The sequence below is a fragment of the Meleagris gallopavo genome, chromosome Z (assembly GCF_905368555.1).
Source record: "Meleagris gallopavo chromosome Z, MGAL_WU_HG_1.1, whole genome shotgun sequence".
In the NCBI taxonomy this organism is placed as follows: domain Eukaryota; kingdom Metazoa; phylum Chordata; class Aves; order Galliformes; family Phasianidae; genus Meleagris; species Meleagris gallopavo.
Window position 1 is genome coordinate 19,672,603 of NC_139435.1, and position 23,749 is coordinate 19,696,351.

Sequence of the window (23,749 nt, forward strand, 5' to 3'; positions counted from 1 at the left end):
TACTTGAGAGAGCAAAGAATGGTTTGTGTACTGACCAATGCCTTAGCACAGGCTGTAATTTAGAAAATGCCAGTTCATGTTTACAGCTGGTAACTTGAGTTTCTGAAAAGTAACAAGAATATGAAAAGGGTATGAATTTAGTGTTGTAATTGATCACTACTTCAGAGTTGTGGCAGTTTCAGGAAGTTTTGCAGATGGAAAATACTGAGTCTTCTCAGAGGTAAAGATCTAAATATAGCTTGGGGTTTGCTACAAAGCAATAGCTGATATTGCTACCTATAATGAGGATTTGTTAAAATGTTTGATTTACCTAAAACATTTTTCTGCATCAGTGATTATTGCAATATGAGTGTTTCGTTATTTCTGCAGATATTTTTTGCTTCCTTTACTTCTTCTGAGTGGAGAGTTGATGTTTTTCAGTTGCATTGATAAGGGTGAGAATATTGTAATGTGTATTTTGTGGCTTCATATATGTTTAGTCTTACTTTTGCAGTGTTGTATTCTGCGTGCTCTGGTTTTACAGTCTGACACAACTTATTTACACAGATAACACCCTTTTCAAATAATTTACAGTTTTGAAATCAGTAGCGGTGTAACTGTGTCCCGCAAAAATGTTCTGCCTGTAATGTGAATTCTAATCGCAGAATCATTAAGATTTGGAGAAGATCTCTAGGACTATCTCATCCAGCTGTCAACCCATCACCATCATGGCCATTCCCTCAGTGCCACAGATGTTTTTTTCTTGAACACTTCAGGAGATGGTGACTCCACCACATCTCTGGGCAGCCTGTTTGAATGCATTACCACTCTTTCATAGAAGAAACCTAAACCTCCCTGGCAAAACTTAGGATCGTTCCCTCTCATCCTATTCCTAGTTATCTGGGAGAAGAGCCTAACTCCCACCGCACCAAAACCTCCCTTCAGATAACTGTAGAGAGCAATCAAGTCTTCCCTGAGCCTTTTCTTCTCCAGACTAAGTAATTCTGTCTCCCTCAGCCATTCCTCATAAGATCTGTGCGCCAGACCCCTCAACAGCTTTGCTGCCCTTCTCTGGGCATGCACCAGGGCCTTCATGTCTTTGCTGTAGTGAAGGGCCCAAAAACTATTGTACATAAGTAGTGGAGTTGGGGACACACCAGTGCTGAGTACAAGGTGACAATTACCTCCTGGTCCTGCTAATTACACTGGTTTTGATACAAGCCAGGATGCTACTGGCCTTCTTGGCCACCTGGATACACTGCTGGCTCATGTTCAGCCTAGTGTTGAGCAGCACTCTTAGATCTTTTTCCTTCTTGCAGCTTGGGAACCACTCTAACCCACGACTGTTGGAATGCATGGGGTTGTTGTGGCCAAAGTGCAGGACTTGGCAATTAGTCCTGTTGAAGCTCATACAGTTGATCTCAGCCCAAGTGATTGAGCCTATCCAGATCCCTTTGAAGGGCCTTTCTACTCTCAAAAGCTGATCAACACTTCCTCCCAGCTCAGTGTCATCTGCAAACTTGCCAAGAATTTACTCAAATGTATCCATCCAGATCATCAGTAAAGATGATAACCAGTGTTGGCCTCAGTACTGACTCCCTAGGAACACCAGTGATGACGAATTGCCAGCTGGATTTAATTTAGTCCACCACCACTCTATATGTCCTGGCCATGCAGCTAGTTTTTTACTCAGTGAAGAGTGTACCTATCTAAGTCATGATCTGCCAAATGCATGTGTACAGGAAGAAGTGGAAATCAAATGAAGAATCAATGCATCACCTCTATCCCTGGACTTTCTTCTTTTGTTTTTGAGATGTCTGCGAAGATAGACTTTCTGTAATAATGTGCTTTTTAGTTAATCACAACATGCATTCATGTTTGCATGAACATGCTTACATTTCAGATTTTCATATCAGCTGTAGAAAATACACCAAAAATGGGAGATGTTGTCTTCAGCCACACTCTGCAGATTGATTTGGCTCCTGTGCTTCTAGCATTTGCAGCTTAGTCTTGCTTTATATGCTAGGCGAGGTTTATGCCAGCCTAATTGGTTGCTTGCATTCCTGAATTTCACAGCTGCTGTATTCAGCTGTGTACTAGAAAAATATAATGGAAATACTGTTTGCAGAGAGCAAGAGGCAATTGTAAAGATGTAAATGTGCTTTCTGGCGGTTCAGTAACATGTAAACTTTTAATAACATATTAAGAATCTCAAAGAACAAATTTTATGGCTACAATGCCAGTTTGAACATTGTAGTATATAGGTTTTCTGCTTAAGCCAAGAATATTTGGAAGTTGGACATAACTTTTTTGTTTGTTTGTTTTAGTTCTATCCTGACTGTCTTGGCCAGGGAGGGATGAAGTCTGGCATAGGGATGGAAGAGTTATTGTGATTCTTTTGTTATGGCATGTTGGCTTATTGTGCTTGTGAGGGGATTTAGTATTTTCTATTCATTCATCAGCCTACTTTGATCTCTTTTCACTTGCTATGGCAAAGATTAAACCTTTAAAAAAGGTCTTAATTATTATTTGTTCTGTATCGAAAATAATAAGACAGGGAACAGGCAACGTGATGTCTTTGTAATTATTGCAGTGTCACAGGTTTCACCTGTGAACAAAATTTATAAAACCTGGTGACATGCTAATGAATATTATAATATTTGATAGTATATGTTTCACTAACGTTATGTCTTTCACAAATCGGTTTTCCTTTGATAGCTGGGCCGTGCCTTAAGACAAAAAGACTTGTTAGGTCTTGCCATTTCCCTTGGTGATGAGAAGTTTTTTGTGTCCTTTGCAGCAAGCTGTTTGTAGCAACAGCAGAAGTGAAAGCAGTACAGGAAAAGAAGTGGGCTGTCTTTCTATTTTGCTAGCAAATCAGAGAATTCATTAAAACAGTTCTACAACAGTGTTCTTGAAGAAAATTAAGTCACTAAGGGTTATTTACTAGCTGCAGAAAAATTAACAGACAAGTATACTGAGAATGTTGCACGAAGGAAATTTGCACAGAAATGTTCATCCAAGGAGCATTTACAAAGAAGTGCAGGAATTCTCTGCTGAGTGAGTGTGCTTCAGCACGGCCACCAGCAGAATTAGGATGTGGTCTTGAGGGCGGGATGTACTTGCACAACATTGTTTGGGTGTAGAAAAAAGGAGGAACATCAATGTGTGGCAAGGACGGCATGGCTGCGGTTCCTGCTATGTGCCTACTTTTTCAAAATCCATGCTGATGTGCGCAGAGGAAAGTGAAGACTGTGCTCTTCATGCATATTGCTTGTTGTGTTGAATGAGCATGGTGTATACATGGCAGTGTGTGTGTTACCATTTACTTCCTCTCTGTGAACAACTTAAGCACAGCAATACTGATTGCTGTGTAAGAATCTAGACCTTGACTTCAGTGTGCATGTGAGTGCTGGGACATGCATGGGAGTGCTGCTCAAGAAACACAAACAGCAGTGTTTGTTAATAAATAAATAAATTATATATGGTTCAGAGACATAAAAACTAGCAAACACTAAAGGAAAGGAACCAAAGGAGGAGACTTTTTTTAAATAATAAATTAACTACTACTCAACATCCTTAAGTGGAGAATTGAATCTTATGCTTATGCTTGGGGCAAGTACAAGTGCAGAGGTTAAAAATGGTTATGTAATGTAATGTTCACTGTGAGGTAAATGCTGCGAATGTGAAAGCACTGCTGCCTGGAGTGCCAGCTGCTGCATGCATCCCTCCATTTGCTTTGCTTTTGTCTGAGTTGTATTCAGTCCATTCCTCTGAATGCTACATCAGACTGCAAAGGTCTGCTGGTAACTTCTGACACTCGCAGTATTTCTTTTTTGCCTAGGTGTACCTGGATGTGAATGATTAGGCAGCTCTTTACAACAAAAGAAGTGCTAAAAACATACATCTGTTACTTGTGCTATTAGGTGAGATAACTTGAGATACTATTTAAGATTTTTCTTCCTTTCTGTCCCTCAGCGGTTCCTAAAAGGCTTGGAGTATATATAAAAAATTAACTTTGAAAGAGTACCAAATTGTGCCTGGGATAGCTAAACCAGAATTTTAAGCAATATGTGGAGGAGAAAACATGGGTGGATTTGGGGGCTGGGAGTTTTAGTAAAGGAAAACTACAGAATTGTTTATGTTGACAAAGACCTTCAACTGTTAACCTGACCCATGAAGTGCCCTTACTAAATGTGTCCTTAGTGCCACATATACAGGTCTCTTAACTATCGCCAAGGATGAAGACTACTGCTTCCCTACGCAGCCTGTTCCAGTGCTTGGCCACCCTTTCCTTGAAGAAAATCTTCCCAATATCCAATCTCAGCCACCTCTGCTGCAACTTGAGACCACTTCCTTGTGTAATAATCACTTTTCACTTCAGAGAAGAATCTGGTACTCACCTCACTGCAGCTTCGTTTCTCAGGGTTGCAGAGAGCAATGAGGTCTTCCTTCCTTTTCTACAGAAAAGACAACCCCAGTTCCCTCAGCTGCCTCTTGTAGGTTTTGTTTTCCAGTTCTTTCAGCAGATTTGTTACTTTTCTCTGAGTGAGTTCTAGAACCTCCCAAAACTGACTACAGCACTTCTGGTGTGTTCTGTTACACCAGGCTGAGTACAGAGGGACAATCACTTCCCTAGACCTGCTGGCCGTATGATTTCTGTTCCAGTTTAGGAAAGCATTGCCCTCTTGGCTACCTTGGCACTCAGCTGGCTTGTGTTTAGATGACTGTCTTGCCCATTATTTTCTGCTGGGCAACTTTCAAATTGATCTTCCCCAAGCCTGCATCACTGCATGGGGCTGTTACGACCCAAGAGTAGTGCCTGGCTTTTTAGCCAGTTGAATGCCATAGCTGGGCGCAGCCCTTGGTGCAGCCTAAACAGCTCCTTCCTACACTCCAGCACATGAAAACTTGTGCCCAAATAGGCATTCTCTGCAGGCTTACTGAGGGTTCATTCTATCCCTCATCAAGTTATTGATAAAAATATTAAACAGAATTAGACCTAGTACTGAGTCCTAGGTAACATCATTGATGGCCTGCCAACTGGATTCAGCTCTTTTCACTAAGACTCTTTAAGACTGGCTTCCCAACCTATTATTTATCCAGTAAACAGTAATCTGTCCAAGTCATTAATATCAGTTTATCAAGAATATGCCAAGTGGAGGAGACCTAAGCAGTGACAGATAGCTAGGGGCCAAGGTGGGTTTCATATTTAACAGCTTGTTTTGGGAGTGGCACATGGTTCTTTGGTGTTTGGAGGCTGGCTTATGATTGGGTGCGGATAGGTCACTGAAGCCATTTGACTGTGACAGACTTGAAACAGTGGATGCACACAAGTTGCTACAGTATGAGAATGTGAGCAGTGTGAGCTGTTTTTGTGAGAATTACTAGGCTGCTGTTGGCCTTGGATAGTTGACTGGGAGGCTGTGTTATGGCTGTGTATATGTATCAGCTTGGTTGGTCTTCAACCAGTCTGAACGTGGCCTAGTAAGGGCATCTGTGGAGTTCACCAAATGCGGGAGTGCATAGGCTGTAAGCCATGAATAATTTAAAATTGTACAGTTTTGAGGGAATTCATGGAAGGTTTAAGATGCATCTTGCTGGATGTGTAAATCTTTGCATTTTGGGGGGAAATATTACTTAGAATTTGTTTTTTACTCAATCATTTGCATTTCCTTCTCAATTCAGCAGAGTAAAGGCTTGCTTTTTTGTGCAGTGGCTTGTTAAAGAAGGGTGTCAGAGAAGCAGTTTGCACTGGACTTTCATTCTTTAGAAAGCTCAGTTCTTGGTTTTTAGGGCAAAGCGTGGATGTGAAATCAATGTGACACTTGGATCTTGATCCTTTTGTGTCAGTGCATGGCTCCTCTGCTTTTGCAATTACTCCTTGCTAGCATATCTAGAAGAAAGGATAAAATATGACAGAAGTTAGTTTAAAAATGAAATAAAATATATATACATGTTTAAGAAGGAAAATCTTTATCAACTGAAACCTTACTTTTTATTCTTCTTTATGGGGTCTTACTGGCTTGAGATCTTTTACTGTGTAAGTTATATTGGTGGTACATTAGCAGTTGTTTATAAAACAAGGATTTCTATTATTGTTACGAGCAACTTAATTTTAGCTGGATTACAGACTGATTGGATGGGTGTCGGAATATAATCTTACGGCACTTTACTGCTATGTCAGCATTTTTAATCTTACATCAACCTAGAAAGGAGGCGGAAAGTTTTTGTGAAGTGCACCACAGTAAATTCTGTGCTGTGTTGTTTAAAATTTTAACAAAACTCATCATAGAAAAAAGATTTTAGGCGGTGTGGCTTTCAAACAGTATTTGGTTTACTTATCAGTGTTTTCTGCTCCTTGAATTTTTTCATTGTCCCATTCTGCTAGCAGCTTGTATCTCAGCCAACTTTCATTATTTGACCAGCAATCATTTTTACTTACGCCCCTTTCTGTTTTAACCCTTCTCTTCCTGCTTCTCAGCATGCAGGGATTCAAATAAATTCTGGGATTTTTTTTTTCACCTACTAATAAGTGATCATGTTTCTTTTCTAGGCCGAATTCATCAAGCTATGGTAACGTCCCTGAATGAAGATAATGAAAGTGTAACTGTTGAGTGGATTGAAAATGGGGATACTAAGGGCAAAGAGGTAAACTTAATTATTTTAGAACCTCACTGTTTTTAAAAATTGCGTAGTCTGCATGAACGTTGCTTTGGAATTTGCAGTGGAAAGGAAAATAAAATACAAAACTTCATTTATTCAATGATTTTTGGCTACAGACTTTTGAATGGGAACTTTTGGGCAAACACTGTCTTCTGTTGTATTGAATTTCACTTCCTGATCTCATTCAAATAGTGCTTTTTATTTATTGATTTTGAACCCAGCAACAAAGGCCAAACTTGTTAACCCCTTTTTACAAGTAGAAAAATCAGATTTTTTGAGAAGGAGAATGACTTGCAGTTCAGACAAGGAGAAGTAGATTAGAATTGCGTTTGCTTGTTTTATTGAGGAATTTAACTGCTACAAAATTTATTTTCGTAACTTATTTTTGGCAATAATTTTTCAGACTTTCATGCTTTATGAAATGATGTCTTTCTGTGTCTCAGTTATATTTTGTTGTTCCTTCCTGGAAGTTTTGAACCTGCTTAGCCTGTTCAGGGTGAGATTTGGAGAAGCATCTTACCAGTTGAAATTACACCTTACCAAAACAAAAAAACAGGAGAATGTTCTGTGACTTCATTATCTGAGCTCATCCTTTTGGACACAAAGAATCCATACAGCAATTAGATCTTTGAAAGTTCCAGCCTGGGGAAGTGACAGTCTAGAAACAAAACTATTTTAAAGCTTTTAGGAAGCTAAGTCTCAATGGATTCTGAATGAAGAACTCTTTGATGAAAATAACAGAGTAATGTATTTAGTATACTTTCAAGTCGCCTTTTACTTTTGGGGTAGTTGTAATTTGTCTGTTTCTTTTGCACTGTCTGAGAAATTTCAAATATCTAAGATTTTTTTTTTATGCTATAAAATACTGTGCAGCATAGAATACTCTATTTTCTACAATAATGCTAGATACTTCTGTTTTAATTTTATCGCACTGTTGAATTCTGAATATCTTTTCACCATTATTAATACATTTGTTTTCTAAAAGCTGTACATTTTAACTAATATGACAATTAATACTTCTGATTTTTTTTTTAGCAAATTTGAAATGAGACATTTCCAGTTATAGAATTGTGGATTACTGTGGGATAAGACCTGTTGAGGAATATTTTTATTTATTTGGGGATATATTATGGGGTATGTTTTGTTTATTCTCAAACGTAACAGAAATGAACAAGATGAATTTGTTCTTGAACTCATTAATATTCTTTCTATTACTTTAAATAGATTGACTTGGAGAGCATATTTTCACTTAATCCAGATCTTGCACCTGATGAAGATATTGAACCTAGCACAGAGACACAACCACTACCTGCTCCATCAGCCAAAGTGAACAAAATAGTTAAGGTTGGTAAAATCTATTCATACTGTAGTACAGAACTCATAAACATGTTGTTATGCTTGAATTTTTACATTTGACTTCTGTCTGTGGATCTACTTGTTGAATGTTTCATTTTTTTCCCATGGTGAAGGAGGTTTTCTAAGAACCCGTTTGGCAGAGAGAGAGTTAGGAACTAATACTTACAGCTAGATATAGCTCAAGGAAAAGATACATAAAAGGAGATTGTTTTAAAACAGTTTGTGTAGTTCAAGCAATCTCTTCAGAGATGGATTTGACAATAATCACCTCTCTGTGCTGATGTTCTGCTGGAAGCCTAGGTGAGACTTCAGTTTATATTTTAAATTATGAGGTAGTCAAATATCAGAGGTTTCTGTCTTTATATAGGGTCGACGGACTGTGGCACCTGTTAAGAATGACGCCCCTGCCAGAGATAATAGAGGTAAATATTGTATCTTTCCATTTCAGGGAAACAAACAATATGGAAATATTCTAACTTAGAGCTTTTCTAAGATTCTTTAATAGTGATGATGTAGAAAATGTGGTATATAATTCCTAGAATTAATCCTGTGTGTATTTAGGAATGAATGCTCTATGAACTATATTTATGTGCAAGTTGAAGCAACATAGCATGGAGGAAGTTAAGGTGAATAAAATGAAGGTGCAGAAATTTGAAGTTCATTAGCTGTGCTACGTTAAATGATACATGGACTTTTACAAATGAAAACATCAGTTTGCTTCAGCTTGATTTTTTTCCATATACTACAAGTAGTGCACTTAAAATTCTTTCAGGTTTTTAGCTCAGTTTTCTAACAGTTAGTAGTGAAAAATCTATAAAATCCACAAAAATACAGCAGGAGGATAGATGAAATAAAGTATTAGATAAGTACAGATACAACACATTCATAATATGGAAAGGAGTAGTTATTGCCTATATTTTTTTCATTTTCATGTCTTTTTAAGCATAACTTACTTGATCTAGTGATAGTGATCACTCTTCCAAACATTACTTTTGTATCATTGATTCAAACTTGACTCCATTTCATCTGTTTAAACTTACTTTTTAAGTGGGCTTGCATATCTTTCCAAGAGTTCAGACTCTTTTCAGGTGGACAATAGAAACCACTTCCTGCCTACTGCCTTTTGTCTTCAGGTGTGCAAACCAAATCAGAAATATCGTAAGGAGAAAATAGCTTTTCAGTTATTATTTTCAAGGTAATATAGTCTATATTTGTGACATTTAGTTGATGGGCTCTACTCGCATCTATACAAATTGTTATTTGTAGTAAATGCTCTTCTTTGGTATGGAATAACTCTGCAACTTGCATTTCAGTAGGTATTGTGCATCTTACTATTTGCAGTGTACCTAAGGATTAGTTCTTTTGTTTTGTAATTAAGCTTTTCTTGGCATACTTTCTTGTTTAGTGGAATAAATTCATGCTGTAAAGTAGATCTATCATATTTGGAAGTGATCTGGGAGTTTTTGTCTGTTCCACAGTTTTCTCTATGTTGTACAGTATTTTGGCTTTTGGAATGTCATCTCTAAGCTATTAATCAAAACTGTTACCTTCAATTTCATGCTCCTCTGGCAGAGCTCATTACTAGCATGTACAAGAAACTGCCGAGCTGAAGCAGAAGCACTTGAAGCACCTTTTCAACAAACAAAATATTCAACTCAACCGGAGAGGCTTGCATGCTCACTCCTCACACTGCATTCACTGGGAAGAGATAACATTGTGTCTTTAGAAAAGTGGCATTCTTATCACATATGGGATCAATGCAGGAATTTAGGTAGATGTACCCCTTTCAACTAGATCTCAAAAAAGTTTATTTCTTCCACTTGTAAATTGAGCTGCGCTTGGCTGCCTTTCACTTGTATCCCTTTACTCCTTCAAATACTGTAGGTTCAGTGAGGTGAGACTATTGTTTAATTTCTTAAGAGTGTGAAACCGTGGGTCCATTTTCTTGTAATATAAATAAAATTACAGCACTAAAGGACCATATATCTCCAAGTATATTCTTCATTCTATGTACATAATAGGTTGTACTAGTTCTGTAATAGAATGTGTAATAATTGCACAGGCAGCATAGGTATGTCATAGTACATTTCTCTGATCAGAGAAAAATTTTCCTGTCATGTGAGGGGAAATAAAAACTGAGTAGGAATTGTAAGGTCTCAGAAAAGCACAAGTGCAAATAGAAGGGAGAAAAAATGATTAAAAGTTAAAGGTGAAGCAAATAGTCAGCTTACATCTCTTTGATTGTTATGGAAATGAGGCAAAACAGTTACACATCACCTTCCCCAGAAGTATTCAAGAAGTGTGTAGATATGGCACTGAGGACATGGGTTAGTGGGAAATACTGGTGAATGGTTGGACTAGGTGATCTGAGAGGATTTTTTCCATGTTAATGATTCTGTGATTCTGTATGCATTAGAATAAAAAAAACCTGCATACTGTCTTTAATAATGAACTTTCCATGTATGTATGTGTGCATATCTCACTTCCCTCCAATTCTCAGTAAATTATATGTCAAAAGAGGCCTAGTTTTATCTTATCATAATAAGATATTTCAAAATTGGGTTGATACATTATTATTATTTAACATCTGGATCAGCTTTGTTCTTTTCTTTTGCAGTGGCTGGTTCTGCACGTGCACGGCCCACTCAGCTTCCTGAACAGTCATCTTCCTCACAACAGAATGGTACTGTTTCAGATATATCTCCAGTTCAAGCTGCAAAAAAGGAATTTGGACCCCCTTGTATGTAAACCGTATCTCAAGGATTCTTTCATCCTGGACATTACATGTAGATTCTCTTGGATTATGTTGCTATTCATAAAGGACAAATGATCTGTAGGCTTCCTTATGAAGCTTTTTCAGAGCACAGTGGCTAAACAAATGTTCAGTTTTGCCATAATTGGAATTTATTTTTCTTTTATCTTTTGTTATCTTTTATCTTCACATCATGAATTTGTGGGTTTTTTATTGTTGTTTTTTGTTTTTGTTTTACATTTGTCTAGACTTTTTTTAATTCAAACCAAGAGATCACATGTACCTGTCCAAATGTTTTCTAAGGATCACTTTCCTTATGTTTTTGTTTTTTTTAATTACCGTTCCATTTCCCTTCATTTATTTGATAAATTTTAGACACTGAATTCCTGTAATTATCTTGTACTAATCCTGAATTACTTGAAAAGATAGTAGATATAAATAAATGTGTACCGATTATTGATTAATTAATATAATTGAAGTAGTAGTGTAATTACTGAATTCATGCAACACACTGAAAATATTTTAAATCATATCATTTTCTCCAAGCACGTAGAAAATCTAATTGTGTAAAAGAGGTTGAAAAATTGCAAGAGAAACGTGAAAAAAGAAGGTTACAGCAGCAAGAACTTAGAGAAAAAAGAGCTCAGGTTAGTATTTTTAACCTAGATCATACTTTTTTCATTCTTACATAATTTTTATGAACTGTGGTAATCCTGAAACTAAATATTTTTTCTCCTACATACAAATTTGATACATCATTTTGCACTGCATATTGTGCATATTTGCATTGTTCCAATAACTTAATATTTAGACAGTTTTCCGCTCTTTTTCTTCCTACACAAATAATTATGTGCAGTTACTTACTTTTTCATATGTTGTTTCATAATCAAGTGCTGATGATACCTATACCTTAAGGATAGTATATTGATTAAAAACCATCAAGCTTTGGCTTGAGATATTTCAATGTTACAATAAATTGTTCTTTCTGATCTTTGACGCTTTGTCAGATAACCATTTGAGGCTCAATTTGATTTTTGTTTATTTTTATTTTTATTTATTTTTTTTACTTCTTTAAACTTGTCTATGGCTTTAAAGTTTAGCTTTGCATCATGCAGGCAGGTTGGGAATAAATTTTTAGAAACTTGTGTGAAAGAGATGAAGTTGCTAATCCTATCAGGAAAAAGATCTCCTAATAATGAATTAATTTCTGTCACAGCAGTGTAAAAGGTTCAGCAAAAGTAGTAGTGTAATCCTGTTGGCAGGCTTGTGAGTATGTGTTAGTCTTTCTAAAGAACAGTACTGATCTGCTGCTGACATAAGTACCACCACTGAGTAAGTAATTCACCTAGCTTACTTCATGCTTTAATAATGTTTTTAAGCTGAACTAAAAGGACTGATGTTGAATTCATGTTTTCTTGGTTTCCTTCGCTTAAACAAATACAAAACTTAACTATATATGTGAGGAACAAATAATTTTTATAACTTAAAAATTCTTTGACGTGGTACTAAGCCTGAGTTCTTTATTCTGTGAAGACACTATTCTGCTGAAGTCTTTGACTTCTAGATGAGGAAGATCTGGTTGTCTTGTTGACCTGACTGTATCTTTTGTGCATTCTGTTGTGAAGTACAGTGATAATTAGGTAACCACTGTCTTCCAGTGGGTATGATTTTTAAGTGGAGTTAGAAGAATAATTACTTTTTTTCTGCAATATGTAATAGCCTAATAGCCTTTTCAGAATTATAGCGGGAATTATTTAAGCTATAATACATTTTATATATAGACTTAATCTGTATTTAGGGTTAAGAACATAAAAGCATAGTTATCTTCTGATTACCAGGACATAGTTTTGTCTGGGATGGGGATCAACTGTTTCACACATGCATAGACATCAGTTGGCTCTATTTCATCTTGTTAACCCCAGCGCAGTGCTTTCTGAAAGTGCCTATGCTACTTCACTTATGTGTGATGAGCCATGCAAAGCTCAGTAAAGTATGTGACCAGAACTAGCTGAGTATGGCATCAGTAGTATGTCCTGAAACTGTAAAAATTGACAGGAAGGGGTATATAAGGAATTCTGCAGCCTTCTCAGCTTAGATGCTCGGGCTGAACAAGGCTTAGGCTCCATGCACAAGTTCTTGCATGTCTTTCTGCTGTGCTATTCATGGTTCCAGGTTTAGGGATGGGAGGCGTTGTGTGTCTGGATGTAGCATGTTCCATAACCTTGGGATTGCTTTTACTTCTCCGAGCTTCCAGGAATGTTGGAAGAGTTGACAGTGCATCCAAATTACTGTAGGAGTTAATTCAGGACCAGTAGTAGAATCAAACTTCAACTCACTCAGATCTGTTTGGAGCAGCCAGAATACCTGCACTGTATTGTGAAGCGTAATAACATGAATAATAGTTTACTCACTTGTTCACTGTATAGTCTTATGTCTCGGATTGACTATAGATACTAAATTAATAGAAACAGTGTAACTATTTTCTTTTATGTTCAGTAAATTAGCTACATCAGTTAATGTGCATTTTGCTTTATCATTAAATACAGAAGGTATTGAAATTTGTCAATTTTGGTAAAAAATGTAAGAAATTCTCTTGCTTACTTTCATAGGATGTTGATGCTACAAACCCCAACTATGAAATTATGTGTATGATAAGAGATTTCAGGGGAAATTTGGATTATAGACCACTGACAACTGCTGATCCTGTAAGTACCCAGGCAATGTGGAGATGCTTTATATTTATTTTTTCTGTGTCTTTTTAATGTTTTCAGGATATGAATGTACTTCTGTCTGTAAACATGAAAAACAAGTAGCTTAGTATTAGTATTCTTTATAGCATGTGTTTGTTTTTTCTAGATTTTCCTGGGATACTAAGGGATGCACAGACAATACCCTTTAGATTCCCAGGAAAATCTCACTGAATGTGAAGATTTTTGATTATTTTATATACAGCTGAAATATTTGATAATGTTTCATTTTCTTTCAAGCTGATAAGAGCCTTTGATTTGCAAAATTGCATAATCAGATTTTTGTGGTTTGTGATCCAAATCAGTGATTGTAACAATTTCCACCAATAGTTTATCCAGCCTATTACAGCTGGATTTGCTTACTGTGGTGTGGTATGTACCAGGTACTCTACAACATTATATCACTATCTGCAAGCAATTTGGTTATTTTTAATGCATGGCTCTCCCTTTTAGTTTCTTGCAGATACAATTGGCTTTTGCTGTTCACACGACTCACAGTCTTTGTAAAGTATCTTCATTTAAAAATTGGTTAATTAATTCATAAATAGAAGTAAAATAATCTATAACTGGAACATAGATATAGTTCACTGAAAGATTCTTTCCTTTATAGATTGATGAACACAGGATATGTGTCTGTGTGCGAAAACGACCACTCAACAGAAAAGGTATGACCTTTCAAGATTTTGCAAAATTCTTTCCCTGAAAAGCTTCCTCTGATTGTAGTGTCCTTTGTAGTGAAGAGATCTAAAACACTGATAATGAAACTGCTATACTAGAAAAAATGTTTGAGGAGCCCAGACAATTCATAGATCTGTCAGAGCGTGGATATGGAGAGGGACAAAAGTAATTTAACTGTCCCCATTTTATGGGCTGGGAGTAGTCACAGAAATTGCATTTTTTTTTTACATGGTTATCTATGGTGTGTTTAGTTGGTCTGGAAATTAATTCTGCTTTCTTTAGCATTCTTACATTGTATTGGGATCACTTTTCTTTTAAGTTACCCTATAAGTAATCTCTTAATCAGTGAGCTACTCCGTGGAAGTTTTTTTTTTTGCCCGTTTTTTTATATATATGTATATATGTGTATGTACATGTACATGTATATATGTATATATATACATGTATTTTTTTAAACACTTTCAAGTGGTCTTGAATAAAACATTGAGGGAATTATTCAGGTGGTGCCTAATGTTGATGTTCCATGATATGTTGGACACCCAAGGGTATCCAGTAAATTTTCATAGAGCTAATGGATTATGGACAAACTGGAGATCCACAGCTCCTGTAGTTGCTGCTCAGGTCTGAGCAAATGTTCTAAGGTACATGAAATGTTACTAAATACCTGGTATTAAGTACTGTGATTAATGTACAGCAATGTATTTATAGATAAATACGTAGAGTATTACTTCTTACTTCTTACTCATTAGGCTGTAGTCAAAATTCCCAAAACTGTTTCAACTCTAGTTAAATCCCAGTGTTCCCATCAAGTTCTTCGCTGTCATTGGGAAATTCAGAATCACAGATGTTTCTGGATTGGTACTGATTTTCATCTTGAAAGATATTTCTTTCTCTTTTCCTTTAGCTAAAGGATTCAAAGAGCACCTCTCTATTTGAAACAGCATGGGGTGTATTTAGTGTTTTTGTACTCTCAGAACTATAATTCAAGGATTATCTGGAGCCAGCACTTCCAGAGGCATAGAGAATTATAGCAAAGTGAAAACGTATGCTGATATCAGTATATAGTTTATTTTATTTTCAATTTTTTTTCTTTTATTGATCTGAAAGGAATTAATCATCCTAAAAACTGTTTAGTTGAAACTATTTTTCATAAAGTATATAATAAAGGTATTCAGTACACAATCATCACCTTTTATCTGCACTCAGGTTGCACAAAATGAAATTATAGTAAATGACAGCAAATTGTTATGAGGAATAAGCTAGGATTCAGAAGTTGGATTGAAAATGGTATAAGTTGCATACTTAAGCTATGAGTAATTATAAGCTATTAAGAAAATATTGCTGAGGAGATTTTAGGAAGATAAGCAGCGAAGCAAAAGGGGAGTTGGCATTGAAGTTATTTTATATTTTTAAAAATAAGTTTTTATTTCTTTAAAAAAAAAAAAAGAAAAAGGCATTAATGAGATAATTATGCAAAGGAGAAAGCAGAGAGGTAATCTAGTACTCCCATGATACAATCTTCTGAAAACATGTATTCTATTTTTGAGAGTTCATAAGAAGCAGTATTTATTATGCCATGTTTTTAATTAAAGAGTATGAAAAAATCGAAGATAGTAACGTACGATCCACTGATGAGGGGAAAAAAAGTTTGTATCCTTATTTCATGAAGAACATGTCAAACATACTACCTTTCCCTTCCCATGTTCTTATTTTGGAAGTCTGTAAGATGTTCAAATCAGGTCCGCCAATCACTCTGTCAGCCTCATGCAGGTAAAATTATCACAACAGTCTTCAGGTATTCACAGCGCAAATCATTTTGTGAATTGACCTTTCAGGAAGTAAATCTTCAGGTTCATACTTTATTTTAGTGAGGTATATTTACAATTGAGAAATGTATTGTGAGTTTCATAGACAGTATTCCAAATTTTCATCAGCATGGAATACGGGTTGTTAGAGCTGGGGGGGAGGTAAATGTCTAATTGCAGACAATTCTTAAGGAAGTAACTGCTTTTGACTGCTATAGTGGAAAAGCTGTTTCTGTAAATAATTGACCTTCATACATTCATTTTTACTTGTGTGCTATTTTTCTTGTCTCTGATTACTGGAGAATAATTGCATATTATTTTATTGCACTGCAATTGAAATCTTGATTACATTATGACTTAAATGCATTCTTGTATTGGCATGAAATGTCATGAAGTGGTAACCATTGTACTGTTTGATGAATGTTGTTAACTGATGAAAAGATTTCTATCTGATTGCATAAAGCTGCATCTAATTTTTGAACTACATGTCGTTAGAAATTTTATGTAGAATCGCAGGTAGGAGACGTTAGTGATCCTGACTGTATGCAGAGGATCTTGATTTTTGTGGACCACTGGGTTCTCTATATTTTGCTGACTCTTATTTCCCACAACAATTGGCCGTAAATTGCAGTTCTGCTTAGTAATTATAACCTGGGAACTCACTGTTGAAATCGCGTCTAGATGGCTTTTGTTCGTTCCCATTGACAGAAAGCATCATTAGCATTTTTGGTTTCTGTTCACAAGATAATTTACTATAACATACTTTTTAAAATGTTTACTTACTATAACATTTGGATTTAGAGAAAATGAAATTGCAAAACGTAAAAATAAAGATGGTTCTTCTAAAGATGTTAATTTCTTTTTTGTATGTTGGACAGTCCAATTAGTAGCTGCAGTGTCTGGTTTCTCCAGAGAAGTTATTTATAAAAACTCACAGTATATGGCAGTAAACTGCAGAAGAGTAAATAAACCTTGGTAAAAGAACACAAATCCGTAGAAAACATTATTATAGAATACACTACGAACCATAACTGATCTTTCTTTTTCTTCTCAAGTTTTTAACACTTCTTTTGAATTTCTCTCCACCGATAGGATGATTAGGTTTCCAAAATGAAATCTTACTTAGCAGGTTGCTATCCAGGTAACAGTTGTTTGCACTGTTGTTACTTAGAGTAGCTGTGTTATATGAGATTTTATATAAGTGTAAACACCAGGGAGGAAGAGTGTTAGTAGATAAAAATCTGTATTTCACTTATTTTATAGAAACTTTAATGAAAGACCTTGATGTAATAACAATTCCTAGCAAGGATGTTGTGATGGTACATGAGCCAAAACAAAAGGTGGATTTAACAAGGTACCTAGAAAACCAAACTTTTCGTTTTGATTATGCCTTTGATGAAACGGCTCCGAATGAAATGGTTTACAGGTATGTCATATGCTTGTTTTATGAATCTTTTCTTCCTCTTTTATTTACTATGTCAGTAACTGTGGGCTTACTTTAACCCTTGACTCCTATTCTCTTTATTCCAACTTCTTTTACCTATATAATTAGAATATAATTCTTCCAATGCTGAAGTTTTCATCTTCAGTGTCATCTCCACCTCTGACCTTGCTTCTGCTTTCAGTCCTTCTCCAAGCCCTACCTTGCTAAACTCTAGCCTGTACTGCCTGCCTTCTCAGCCAGTGAATGTTTTCAACAATTGCATTGCTATCCATCTGTCTAAGCATTATTTTCTTATTAATTAGTATGTGTGCAGCAACTGATGCGCAAGTCATTGCTACAGAAACTTGGAACAGAAGTGTAGCACCAGACCCAAATGGCTTGCTATAGAATATATGATAACTAACTTACGGACACAAATCAGAAGAGGGTGAATTTAAAAAAAAAAAAAGAGCATTGCTAGATTTTTTTCATACTGCTGAGAATTCTGAGCTAGTTTGTCTGTTGGAAGAAATTCAGCTGATGTAACACAGATCTCTTTGGGAGCTAATTCATCTTGCTGAAAATGTCGTAACTTTCTGATTTAAAAAAAACAGCAGCAACAAAGACAAATGCGTGTGCAGCCCCAAGATATTTGGATCTCCTTTTTTCTTTTCATTTGGTCTTCTGTTTTAGTTTCCCAGTTGGCACAGAATAATGCTCAGAATGCTTTGAAAAATCTTATCAGAGGTTGCTACTTGCATTGTACCATTCAGTGAATGGATTAGATACAGTAGTAAGCAAGGTTTGATGGCATGGTAGGTGATAATTTTGGTATGCAGTTTGAATATTTTGGATCTTTTTGTGAGGAATATTGATATTAAAAAGGCGTTTGTGAAGATAACTTTCTGAATGTTTGCAGAGTGCTTCACATTATCTCAAAGTGAAGTTTTAGTGCTTATTTTTAATCCAACAGCCAGGAAGTGAAAGTTAGCATGATATCCTGATCGGTGCTGTGGGAAAGGAGAAAGTACATAGCAAAAGATTTGTTGAAACGTGTTGAAAATGAAAATTTGTTTTATTTTTGATAGGGGGAGGAGGATAGCAAAAGGCAAGCCTCTTTTGGATGTTAGTGTAGCATTAGCACAGTGTGGATATTTCTCGCTAATGTTTGTCTTTTGGTGACATCTTTTCTTGACACAGAAGGCCTGTGGGAGTGCAGTCTAGTTTGTAACGTGCTTCTTGCAGCAGTATTTCTCCTGCTTAACAACAGTTCTTTAATTTCCATACTTCTTGTTATTCCTCATGTATCTTTGAGAGCATACTTTTCAGTTGTGAAAGACGCTTTTGGCATATAGCAACATCATATTTTTGTATCTAATTTCTTCTGAGTAATTTTCATTAGTTACATAATAGTGTTACAATGAGAAAATATTCAAAGATGTTTGTATTAATACTGAAATGGTATAACTCTGCCTTGGTAGTAGGAAGGCTTTTTTCTTTTCTTTTAGACAGCATGGTATTGATTATTACTTGAAGAATAGCTTTCTTCCAGGTCTCTAGCATAATTTAAGAGCAAAATGTCATAGTGTACTCCCACAGTGGGGAGGAAAAGCAGTGTGGTTACTCCAGTTTTCTTTGGTGCTAAAATTACTTTATTTCTATACTGAAAAACATTTTTCAGTTTGTCAGGGAGAAATCTCCTACTCTTTTTTTAGTATTTTTTTGTAAGCTGTATTTGAAGTGTTTTTGACGCCTTAAGCTACAAAACTGAGTTGCAGTTTTTCTTTAACGTTAAAAGAAATGCTTACTGGTTTGCATGGTATGCATTTTGAATATTTAAAGGAGAATCAGAGTTTGTATTTTTGTAAGATCAATATTGCAAGTTAAGATTCTAGGCGAGGGAAAGTTTTTGGCTTGGCAGTAATTTAGGTTGTATAATGCTTTATGAAATCTTTTCTAGGCATGATTGTGTTTTGCCTTATTTAAAAATATTTACTCCCTTTTTTATAAATAAAAATAAAAATTTAAAATTCAACTAAATGGACATAATGGAGTATCCTTCTTGAAAGGATAGAATCATAGAATTGCTCAGGTTGGAAAAGACTTAAGGATCATCAAGTCCAACCACAACCTAACCAAACTACCTTAATTCTGACAACCCTCAGTTAAATCATGTTCCTGAGCACCAGATCCAAACGGATTTTAAACGCACTTGGAGATGGTGACTCAACCATAGGTTTCTTGAAATTTGTATTTAGAGTATGTAAAGAGCAAACAGATAAGAAAATATCTGGTTGAGGACATAGGAAGTACATGCTTGGATGAAATAAGACTGAGGCTAATAAGGTATCGTTAGGTGTGTTTTTGATGAAAATTAGTGATTCTGTGATTCTTGTCTACTGAACAGGTTGATGTTACCTGTTTACTCATAGTAATTTATTTGTTTATTCCAAAGTAGAATGAAAGGAGCTCCTGAAACCTGAGTGTTTCTATAAGCAATCATTCCTGTTTCTGTCACTAAACTTAGTGTAAACACCTTGAAGAAGTTTAGAGTGTATTGTAAACACTCTTATCACTATTTTTTTAGTAGAAGTAACGCTCTATTAGGTTACCCTTTGCTCTTTCAAGATTTTCTTGAAGTAACTGTGTTAAGCAGCTAGAGGCAGTAACAGTGTATGTTCTATTTCTATTTTGAACTTAGTTACATCTCTTCTTAAGCCTTTTTTCAGCGTATGTAACTTCTCAAGATGGTAAGAATCGCAATGTTGTTTTCACCACATACCTTAATAAGTAAATCTTGGAAAAAGAAAAAAAAATTGAACATTTTTTATATTGGCAAAACCTAAGTATTTTTCTGTTTTACTGTTCTACTTACGTATCTTCTAATACTGTCTCTGTCAGAAATTTTAGGGAGCTACAAACTCCATATAGTAAGCTTTGCTGTGCTGCGTTATTGAAACAAGGTGTTTTTTTTTTCCTGAGGATTTAAAGGAGGATAACGTTGTAGAAAAAATAGGAGATGCTCTTTAGCTATTGTGTAATTTCTTAAGGATTTTTTAATATGTTAGAACTCTGTTAGCCTCTTTAGTTCAAGAATTAATTTGGAGATATTCTTTGGCCTCTAAAGATACAGAACCAGTTTTGTCACTTCTTGCCTTAAAGTGTATATTATCCCTGTGGTAGTGGAATCTTAAAGTATTTCTGTTTCTATTTCTGTTTCTTTGGTTCTTTCTGGTTGTTTTTTTGTTTGTTTGTTTGTTTTATTTATTTGCTTATTTTTTTCTTATTATTTTTTTTCATTCTAGGTTTACAGCTCGACCATTAGTAGAGACCATATTTGAAAGAGGAATGGCCACTTGTTTTGCTTATGGGCAAACAGGCAGTGGAAAAACCCATGTAAGTATTTCTTCTACATGTAAGCAATAATCTGTTTTTTTTTTATGTACAGTGCACTACAGTGCACTTCACTTTTATAAAGAATTTTTTTTTTACAGTGCACTTTTTATGTAAAGTGCACTACAATGCACTTCACTGAATTCTATGAATAATAGAGATCTATGTTCTGTGATTTTTATCATGTTTTGGTGTTTGATTGTCTTATCTTTTTATTTAATATAGACTATGGGTGGTGACTTTTCAGGAAAGAACCAAGATTGTTCAAAAGGAATATATGCACTTGCAGGTGAGATTTTATGGTCTATTGGCTTTTCACAAGCATGTTGAGATCAATGTGTTGTCTTATATTTTGTACATTTTTTTGTACAAGCATTAGAGTGTGTGTTTTGTATTGCAGTGAGATTTCGGTAAAGTCGGAATTTGTTCCTAGATCTATAGTCTTTACATGGTCAGATAAGTGTATAAATAGAGTGTTTCAAAAATAAAACAAAGATTATGGTTGAGTTTACTACTTGGGGCCTTCAGCATTTTCCATTGTAATCTGGCAGTATAAATTGTAGTGACTTAAACTTGGTTGATTTATCATATCTGTTTTATTTTCAAATTATTAGAAATGCTGGGTATTATGTAATAATGAGTGTTAAGTGAAAATGTGTAACTAAATTTTGGTTTATTTGGGGAATATATTTGCAGCTCGAGATGTCTTTTTAATGCTAAAGAAACCAAACTATAAGAAGTTAGAACTTCAAGTATATGCAACATTTTTTGAGATCTACAGTGGTAAGGTAAGGAAGTACTTCTTCATAGCAAGATTGTGAGATTGTTATGTACTTATTGGGATTTTATCATCTGAATGCTTTATTTCAAATAATTATTTACACTTCTCTTCCAAACGTTATGCTACAGGATTTGAAACAAATGTCTTCTAAAATTAATTCCTCTTCTACTGTTCTATTTTTCTCCCCCTTTCCATAAGGTTTTTGACTTGTTGAACAGGAAGACAAAATTAAGAGTGTTAGAAGATGGTAAACAGCAAGTCCAGGTGGTGGGATTACAGGAACGAGAAGTCAAATGTGTTGAAGATGTTCTTAAGCTTATTGAAATAGGCAACAGCTGCAGGTATCTTCCATAGCTTCCACTAATTTTTCATTGTAAATTAATGAATTAGAATACCTCTTATTATTTTCTGTCTCTGCATACTGATGGCTTTTTAATAGGCAGGTTGTTTTCTGAAAATACTGACTCCAAGGAGAAAGAAAGAATTTTTTTTTTTTTTTTTTTTTAATATTTTGAAGTCTACCTGCCTTTTGTATGAAGATAGAGTTTCTCTGCCTTTTAGAGACATGGAAGAACAGACTTTTCTACAGTATATGAACTGCTTGCATTTATGTAACCAGCTTATTGACTTAAATTCACGTTGTTTGAAATCTGGAATACTGCCAGATTATTCAGATCTAAAAGGCCTTTATATGTACTGACAGAGGTTAAGCATAAAGTTTTTTTTCTTTGTTAAAATGTAACTTCATTGTTTTTAAAATTTGTCTTTCACATGGACTGCTGCTTGATGAGATAAAAAATGCCATCGGCAGTTTTACATGTAAGCTCTCTTGTTGTCTGGAATAAATAACTCATTTGTTCTTGCTTTTAAGATGAAGGTAAAATACTAAAAATCTTCAATTTCTTTATAAAGCTGGAGAGAGAGATGTAGCAGTACCATGTGCGCCAGATTATTAGGATTATATCTCTAGTGTCTATGAGCATGTTAGACATGCTGCCAGTGTAGGTAAGAAGAAACAGGACTCTGCATTGAAAGCATATAGGTTATTCTGAAAGTAACACCTCTTATTTCCATGGAAACTACAACAGATACAGAGAGCCCAGTAATGCTACTTGACAGAGCAAATTCTCAGCTACAAAACACTGTTTTCCAGCATAATCACCACCACTAGTTATGCATTCTTTGCCAGTGATGAACAAGAGCCTAAAGGCTGCACTCATAAAAATCTGCATGGCCATCTGGAACATGGCTGGTCTTTCATGTTGCTGTTGCCGCTGCTGAAACGTACCACCCACCATCTCAGTGTGCTCACATCCACTGTCTGATCTCCAGCAACATTCAGCAAGGGTCAGTGAATGTCAACCTTTTTATTCCACGTGGAGGAAATTGGTGACACACCTTTGCTTCATCTGCACTTCCATGTTGTATGACATTTTGTCAGACTACCCCTGTGCTGCTATCTGTAACATGGCAACAAAGTCTAATGGAGTATTGGTGAAAGGTTCAACCTCTACTGCCATACCACCAACATCCGCCCTTGATGTTGTGGGCCAACAGAATAAAACAGGAGGCGTTGTTTTCAGAACAGCCCTCATATATGTATTACGTATATGTTTAACGTGTATGGTCCTTCACATCTTCATAAGTTCCCTTCTTCTCTTCTTTTGTTCAAAGGACATCTGGTCAGACATCTGCAAATGCACACTCATCTCGAAGCCATGCAGTGTTTCAGATTATTCTCCGAAGGAAAGGGAAATTGCATGGTAAATTTTCTTTGATAGATTTGGCTGGAAATGAAAGAGGAGCTGATACTTCCAGTGCAGACAGGCAGACGCGGCTGGAAGGAGCTGAAATTAACAAGAGCCTTTTAGCACTCAAGGTAACTGAAATGTTTCCATTGCATTTGAGTAGATGGAAGTTTTCTACATAAAATAGAAATGACCATTAAAACAAGTGTTTTTTCAGACTTTGCTTGTCTGCGCTATCTACTGATGTGGCAGGTAAAATAATGCATTGATTTTTTTTTTCCTCTGAATGCCTGAAGGAGCACCTGTTCATTACCAAATAGAAGCATTGCAGAGACTTGTACTATTGCTTTTCGTGTAGTTTAAAACAAAAACAAGCAACCAAAACTGCCTTAAATTTTGAAGACTTCTCCAATGTATGTCT

The 23,749-nt window shown here is 35.7% G+C and overlaps 1 protein-coding gene across 3 annotated transcripts in view; it reads left to right on the forward strand.

Moving 5' to 3' along the window:
- The window catches only part of KIF2A (kinesin family member 2A), a 53,546-nt gene that overhangs the window by 13,972 nt on the left and 15,825 nt on the right, over window positions 1-23,749 (forward strand). For 2 of the 3 annotated variants that reach the window (XM_085213975.1, XM_085213973.1), the window contains exons 2-14: window positions 6,536-6,630; window positions 7,870-7,989; window positions 8,369-8,423; window positions 10,619-10,741; window positions 11,300-11,400; window positions 13,363-13,458; window positions 14,111-14,165; window positions 17,247-17,409; window positions 20,712-20,802; window positions 21,025-21,088; window positions 21,496-21,587; window positions 21,779-21,921; window positions 23,255-23,459. In XM_085213975.1, the coding sequence (XP_085070101.1) occupies window positions 6,536-6,630; window positions 7,870-7,989; window positions 8,369-8,423; window positions 10,619-10,741; window positions 11,300-11,400; window positions 13,363-13,458; window positions 14,111-14,165; window positions 17,247-17,409; window positions 20,712-20,802; window positions 21,025-21,088; window positions 21,496-21,587; window positions 21,779-21,921; window positions 23,255-23,459 (1,403 nt within the window). The remainder of the gene's footprint in view (window positions 1-6,535; window positions 6,631-7,869; window positions 7,990-8,368; window positions 8,424-10,618; window positions 10,742-11,299; window positions 11,401-13,362; window positions 13,459-14,110; window positions 14,166-17,246; window positions 17,410-20,711; window positions 20,803-21,024; window positions 21,089-21,495; window positions 21,588-21,778; window positions 21,922-23,254; window positions 23,460-23,749) is intronic. The other variant, XM_085213974.1, reaches the window with a different exon arrangement.